At 42.6% G+C, this 7,729-nt stretch overlaps 1 protein-coding gene across 1 annotated transcript; it reads right to left on the bottom strand.

The window, feature by feature from the left end:
* Positions 1 to 1,335: 1,335 nt before the first annotated feature.
* Positions 1,336 to 6,362, bottom strand: nab2 (NGFI-A binding protein 2 (EGR1 binding protein 2); the record flags this gene model as incomplete). Its single annotated transcript, XM_079218119.1, has 6 exons — positions 1,336 to 1,433; positions 3,663 to 3,848; positions 3,954 to 4,062; positions 4,204 to 4,255; positions 5,170 to 5,303; positions 5,454 to 6,362. The coding sequence occupies 6 exons, from the start codon at positions 6,360 to 6,362 to the stop codon at positions 1,336 to 1,338; spliced, it is 1,488 nt and encodes a 495-aa protein (XP_079074245.1).
* Between the last annotated feature and the right edge of the window lie 1,367 nt (positions 6,363 to 7,729).

Here is a 7,729-nt window from a genome sequence, read left to right as displayed (position 1 = left end):
AATAAAATAACATTTATTAAAATGTAACAAAATAAATAATCTGTTTTGCAACATAATAAACTGAGGAGGTTACTAATGCTCAAGAGACAGGCAGGTGTAACGGATGCAGAGCGGGTTACCTCACGGACACACTCTGTGAATAAGTATACACACATCCTTGTTTAGCCATCGTATCAACACGAGCCCTGTCGTTACATAAAGTCGGAATACATTGCAACAATTTTAAACCGACAAATAGGCTGATGGATCTTGCAGGAGCTGCTGTATCAAGAGTCGAGAACATGAGATTTAAAAATCTGCATGTGTGTGTTTTTTTTGTTATGTCTAAAGCTTAGTAAAGAAAGATTAGTCACCCTAATTAACAAGTCTTAAAGGGACCAAAGAGGGAAACCGACATACGAGCCATAATTAATATCTTACGACTACAGAAATCCTCCCAACAACACGTTGCCAATATGTTTCCACTACACCTAAATAAAATTGCCTTAAAAATCAACAATAATCACCACATTCTTTTAAAAATGTGGTGATTATTCATCTCTAAATCTTGCAAATTAGTTTTGAATACATCTCCTCACAGACTGTACAGTGGCACCTTTTGGGAGCAACATTAAAGTAAAGATGAGCGCCGCTGACAGGCCTGGAGCGAGACCCTGATACTGAAACCTGATGTGTAGAGAGAGGCAACTGAGAGGTTCACTGTCGACTGGAAACAATAAAGCATTAGTGTTCCCAGTTTAGATTTAGGTGTTCTGTGTACATTTTCACATAGTTAAAGATAATGAAAAGCCTGAAGTATTGTCTCTTAAAAACAGCATTTCAGTTGCTTGTGCAAAATATTAGAGAAAGATGTGAGGGTGAGGATGATGAAGACCTGCGGCTTTATATCTCATAACCCTCAGCAATGTGTTTTTAAAACTCATGGACGATTAGACAATCAAAAGGACAAAAGGCCTCTGAACCCAACAGCGTTTTAATCGTACGCTCTGGGAAATTTAGATCAGCATGTGATCTAAACAGAACATCCATTTTTCCTGAGGGCTGAGAGTGTTAACAAGCGTTTTTTTAGATTGTGAGTTGCTGAAAACGTACATAAAAAGTCTTCCAATGAAACCAAGTTTCCTTGACGTACTCCAGTGTGTTACAGGAGTAAGTTGTCAAATTTTAAGTAGCAGTGCCCCCTGCTGTGTCGAACCCATCTGAAACAGCTGGTCTTGTCAACACACGGAAATATAAATAAACTGATAAACTTTTTCCCTGTTAAAATCAGTAGATTATTCCACTATCAGCTAAACTTGTCAGGAGGACAAGTTCCCTGACAAAAGATGAGCGTTTTCATTTCCCCCGGTGATTAGAGTCGTCTTTGGTGATGCAAGGGCTGCTGCTCCTGCACACTGTTATCAAGCTCCGCCTCTCCACTTTACTGTCATGGTCTGTGGAGAGAGGTAAAGTTTACAATGAGACCTGGTTTGAACAATTCACTCTGGAGTCACTTAATAAAGAACAAATCCTAGTTAAGAGAACCAATGAAAAGTATATAAAGAGCTCGAACAGCGATTCCAGACTGAAGCAAGTGGCATTAAGGTCATTAATGGATCTACTGTCCGTTACATCTATACATCTATACTATTTCTAGCTTTATGAGTTTTTGCATGGATGGATAAACAATTTGAATGCAAGATGAACAGCACCAGAATGACCAGACGGACAGTTTTTATAATACTGATGTAAAGGATAAATACATGTGAAGTAATCAAGATGCAACCAGTGTTTTAAGACCTTTGAACAATAGTTTGGGGAATTCAGCGAGAAACTCTCCCACGTGCAGTGAAGTCGTTATGGGTTGTATGACCAACCCAAGCTGTTGAATAACAGAAAGCCTACAGTACCACAAGTTTGATTAGTCTACAAATCGAAAAAAGTGGACAAAAAATGTGTAAAGAAATCAAATAGAAGTTGGTGTTCATTGTGTATTTATATTATAACAATTACCTCTGATTTGCATTCATTAATTTGCAAGAAAAGTTGTACACTTAAAGCACATATTAATTTATTGACTATTTATTTATTTGCTCATTAAGAAACCCCCATGTGTGCATGTGCTTTAACAGCAAGCAGGAATGTATTTTGTGATTACACACGGTTTTGATTTCAATTCATGATTTTGATGTTTAAATGATGGTAAATGAGATCCTGATGATAAGTTATGGCAGAAAAACAGTGGCATTGACAGGAAGTGAGAAAAAAGTTCTGATCCATGAGAGAGACAGACAGAGAGATGAGATAAGAGATGAAAACCAAGACAACGTGAGGGAGATCGACGTCAGAGATGAGACATATGTCATTTTGTGTTGTTTTCGCAGTCCTTTTGGTAGAGGGAGAAGATGTAGAAAAAAGACTGTGCCATTTCTCTGCCCACAGTTTTTATTTTTGTACACTGTCGCTTGGTGAGTCAATGCAACGCCCCTCCAATTACCTCCCACTCCTTCGCCCCCACGCCCATCCATCCCGCCCTTCAGCCCACGCACCTAACACACTCTGACGTCAGTCCTTGCCGAGAAAGGGGGGTCCGATTCTGCCGCCCACAGAGTACTTCCTCTCCCTCCCCTCCATCCCCGCCCCCTCATGTCTTTGCTGGCTTTCTTCTCCTCGCCTCATCTCTTCGACTGGCTATCACAGCCCAGAACGACAAACTTGCCCAGATCACTTGCTTTTTTTTCCCTTTCTTGTGAGAAGCTGTGATGCATCAGAAAAATGCAACAGTAACAGGGTATTAAAGAAGTGCTATAACAGTGTAACACCCCCTCCTCTCACTCTTTTCCTCTCTCTCTATCTCTCTCCACCTCCTTCTGTTTCCCCTTCTAACTTCTATCCTCTCTAATTTACAGTCTGGTGAAGTTCAGCTGTGCATGGTGGGAGGCGTCACCTCAGAGAGATTATGACTCATACAGTTCAAGCTGTAGAGCTATAAATTATTCATTGTTAGGAAAGGTTAGGAAGTCTGTCTATCATTTTCAATTCAACCCCAACATCTACTTGCTCTCTTTTTATCCCCCCCTCGGATTCCAACTTTAAGAAATTGTTTGATATTTTGGGAAATGAACATCATTACTTTCTCAAAGTTAGATGAGAAGATTGACACCACTCGTAATGTCTGTACATTAAATAGGAAGCAAACGTTGGCAGACGCTTAGCTTAGCTTAAAGGTTGGGGGAAACAGCTAGCCTGCCTCTGTCTGAGGGTAACAACATCACTATTTAACACATTATACCTTGTTTCTTTAATCTCTTCAAAACTGTATTGTAAAACTGCTTCTAGCTGAGAAATAATTCAGCAATTAAACAAATTGTGTTTTTTTCACACATAAACAAACATGATATATCGTGTCAATGTGAGTTATACAGGAGCCGATAAGTGGATCTTGTTTTGGACACGGGCTTATTTCCAGGCTTTGTGTTATGCTAAGCTAACTGGCAGCCTTATATCTATCGTTCAAGTATAAGTAATAGTATTGATCATTTAATCTAAAAATCTAAAAAGTGTATTTCCCAAAATGTCAAACTTTAACCTGAACAAAGTTGGACAAATATTGCAAAATCACTTTTTATTCCGTGTCCATCATTGAAGACATATTATTGTTAAGTCATTATTGGAAAAGTCACCTGTAGAGTGTGTTCTTTCTGACCCTAGGCTGATCTTGCCAGCCCGATCATGTGACACCATCCGAGCCAATCGCAACCCTTCATCCATTAGCGTTTGCTGTATGAGATGGCGACTCCAGTTGGCAGGGTTGGACGTGTCGGTGTGGGGACGGGGGGATGGAGACTGGTTGCACTGTGAGCCGATGTCTAAGAGGACAAGGCAGATTTGGTGTGTAAATCACATTTGACTGAAGACCGGTTTTCAGCTCAGGCAAAATAAAATCTTGTACGACATACATCAGAAGTCTTTACCATGAGACACACTGTCGAGGCTTTCTGCAGATAAGCTGTCATCATCTGCCCTCTGGGTCAAGCCCTCCGAGCCCTCAACTCCAAGAACCAACGACACGCTCTCAGGCACGATTACCTAAAGACAGCACTGTCAATGTAGTGCTACTGACCCACTTCAAAATGCTGACGAGTGACCTGAACTCTGGCTCCGTTTACACGTTAGAATCACACATTCATCCATAAGGAGTTACACTGAATGTGGTTGACTCACCTCATATCTCGCTCTCTTCTGAGACACTGCACTGCTCTCATCTGCATTTGTCCTGCAGGGAGAAAACAGTTGAGCCAACTGAACGCGAAGATTCGTTCTTGACCTCGGAACATTTTATGTGACAGAAATAGATCTTGACTCATGGTCCACTTAAGAGTTGTTGTTTTTGCAAAGCTTTTAACTGCAAGATCTCCATCATGCAGATGAAGGTTGACGGCTCAGAGAGAAAAGACAGTAATGGATTTGAGATTTTCTTTTGTAAAATCAAGCAGGTGGTTTTGACCAAGATGCAGCGAGAGAAAAGAAGTCACACTGATCGCAACTTTTATTGAACTATTTAATTATTTGTATGCAAATATATATTTTGGATGTTTCTTGTAAATATTTCATGTCATGTGATAATGAGCATGAGGCAGAGTTTTGTCTTCACATTCGTGTATTTGGTCTTCACCATTTGACTAGGAAATATGAAAACATTTAATAATATCTGGAATTAAGACACTGCTAAACCAGGGCATTTGAAACACTCATTAAATCTAATATATGACAAGAATTTCACGAGTGATTTGTTGTTACTTTCTGGAATTCATTAATTATGAGGAATTAATGAAAAACTGTTGATTTTATAAAGATTATCGAGAAAAGAAATTGGGGTTTTGTGTTCTCCTGTGTGGCTCTAAAGTTAGCTCAATATACTAACACTACAGAGGTTGACGTTTAATTCCCAATTAAGAAAATGAATGCACTGGTGGAACGATGACTCATAAGTGCCTTCTTCAGCTATAATATGATTTCATTTATTTCAAATGCTGCTTATTATAACAAGATGCTACTCTACATAGCATTTTAGGAATTGCCGAGTCGCTGTGGAGGGTGCCGACTTAAATCCAAACTACTTTCTGTGAGGTGTGGTGGTCACTGGTTGCTGGTGAACAGATCTCTCTGCTCTGAAGGCAGTGCCCCTACCTTGCATGCTTTAGTGTGGAGGTGTAGGCACATTTTCTCGCCACCTGCCGAGCCAAAGAAAAGAGCTCCACCCGTCTCAGCAAAAGGGCATTGTCACGCATGCAGAACTGGGCTGCAGCTTCATTGATGATCAACTGAGGAGGAAAAGCACTGAATGAAGGAGGGACGGACACTGTGAAAATGTGCAGACAATAGAGACACCCCATACTTTTGTTTGAAATGTATATTTATGATTACAGCTGCCTTCTTGATTACATCTTTGTTCTCGTCTTTGGTGCTTTTACCTCATGGTGTGTGAGCTGCTTCCCCTCTCTCCTCTTGGAGTCAAAGCGGCCGTAAATGAGACTGTACTTCCGGATCTCTTCTTCTTTGTTCACATCCTGGGACCCCATTTTGAAGATGTGTCCCACAGTCTTTGCCATCTTCTTGTTCATCCGAAGCAGAGTCTTCACCTCTGCAGGATCCGACCTGGGCAGGGTTCTGAGGAGCCTGTCCACGCTCTCCACCACCGCCCTCGCCGTCTCCCCGTCCAGCTGTCCCCCGGGCCAGGCTGAGAGGGCCGACGGGACAAATGAAGCGGAGGGGCTCGGAGACGTGGAGGGACCTGGAGGACACGCGGACATCAGCGGTGGGCTGGGTGGCTCCTCCTCTATTCCAGATGCAGATGTCAACGTGCAGTTCCCGTCAGGCTCTGGGCTGAGCCAGTGTGGGTCCATAGGAGACAGTTTCTCCCTGTAGTGTGTGTCTGGCGGCTGTGGGGAAGCCTGAGAGCAAGGGCTTCTTGGACTTCCGCTGTGCATTGGAGTAAGACACGCCCGATCTTCTCTTTCACACGGTGACCCTGGCTGCCCGTTGCTCACACACTTCCTGGGCCCGCCTGCTGGTCCACTGCCCGTCCCGTCCACCTTGAACAGAGGGATGCCCCCGAGAGGAACGTTGGCGATGGGCTGGCTGAAGAGGGCAGGGTTCGCCGCCCAATCTCGGAGGGCCTTCTGCAGCCTACGCACATGCAGTGGCTTGGTGGCCATGCCAACTAGTGCCATGATCTCCAGAAACTCCTCCTCTGCTGCCTCACAGAGTTGCTGCACGTCGTCACCACCCTGCTGGATGAAGGTTTCATAATAGGCCAGCAGGTTGGCCCTCTGCAGCACCCGATAGAGCTGCAACTCCCCAAGTGTGCGTGGCAACGACATGGCACACAGCTCTGGAAAGTTTAGGCAGGAGAAAGTAAAGACATGAACATGCAGGTAGAGACATCTTGTACAAGTTATTTATTTAGATAAAGAGTTTGCCATCTGGACTGCACCTGTATACCTGTACCAAAGTATGTTATCTTGATGAAGCATTCATTCAAATAGATGAATACAGGAAGTGATGCATGCATTGGAGCAGAATAGTTTCTCCAAACTATTTCCACATTTTCAAAAAAGTTTTTTATTTAAGATCTCACATGACTGATGTTTGAGAACATATACATATAAACATCTCTTACCTTTTTTCAGGTCAAGTAGACGGATGTGCAGAGAGGTTTTACGGAAAGATATCCCTCCCAATTACCGATGTCACAGGTCGTTCCTCCCGGAGTGAAACTGGTAAAGAAATACAAAAAATAATGTCCGCTGGTCGATGAGACAAAAGCACGTTACATTGAAATGACACTAAAGTAGAAACACTTGGATTATCGTCTCCAGCTCAGGGAAAAACATCGACTAGTGGCAAGTATTCCTGAGCCAGATGTTCGCAGAAAACACCCTCCTCAAACACACATCGCAGTTTTTTTTATCCTATTCGTTTCTTACCCAGTTACCTATCGCCCAAAGCTTCCCCGGCTCAGATTGGCGTAGTAAATCCCCTTTGCGTATCGTACCTCGTCTGAAATCACTGGCAGAAGTCCTCCTCCGGCGCAGCGTATTGGCTGCTGGCTGCCCTGTCTGTGTGGGCTGCAGAATGACGGGGGCGGACTGCAGCACGCCATCTGACCGAAAAAGAGCCTTCCTCTCCCGGTAGAGAGGCGGCTTTCAAATTGGAGATGTGGGTGGTAGTGGTGGGGGCTTGGAATTAACCCTCTGCGTCTTCAGGATTTGTCTTTTATGCAAAAGCTGAAGGGGGTTCCCAGAGTTTCGCCATGAGAAAGAGCCCTACAAAAGCAGTCAGTCAGCAACACTATATACTATTTAGAGACCGATGAACGCATGTGACAGATGTGTTTTTTTAATGATTTGCTTTTAGGAGGTGGGTCGTAAACTATTCTGAGAGTTCAGGTGAAACGCAGTCGTTATTTTTTACTGTGGTGTTTTTTAATGGTTGTTCTTTGCGAATTTAAATTGCAAATTCACCAACAAATTGTTTTCATAAAATCATTATTAACAATATCAGTTAACCTTATGTGTGGTTGATGTATGGTGATTCTTTATTATCTTTGTTATATAAAATAAAAAAATATATATTATATTTTATATATAAATCCCCCCCCCCCCCCCCCCCGCCCCCCAACAAAAGAAAAACATGTTAGGTATCAAACTAAACGTAAAAAATCTGAGGATTTGCAAGCAGAATTTAT

This window comes from Taurulus bubalis (genome assembly GCF_910589615.1).
Source record: "Taurulus bubalis genome assembly, chromosome: 5".
NCBI lineage: Eukaryota > Metazoa > Chordata > Actinopteri > Perciformes > Cottidae > Taurulus > Taurulus bubalis.
This window is presented reverse-complemented; position numbering and strand designations above follow the sequence as displayed.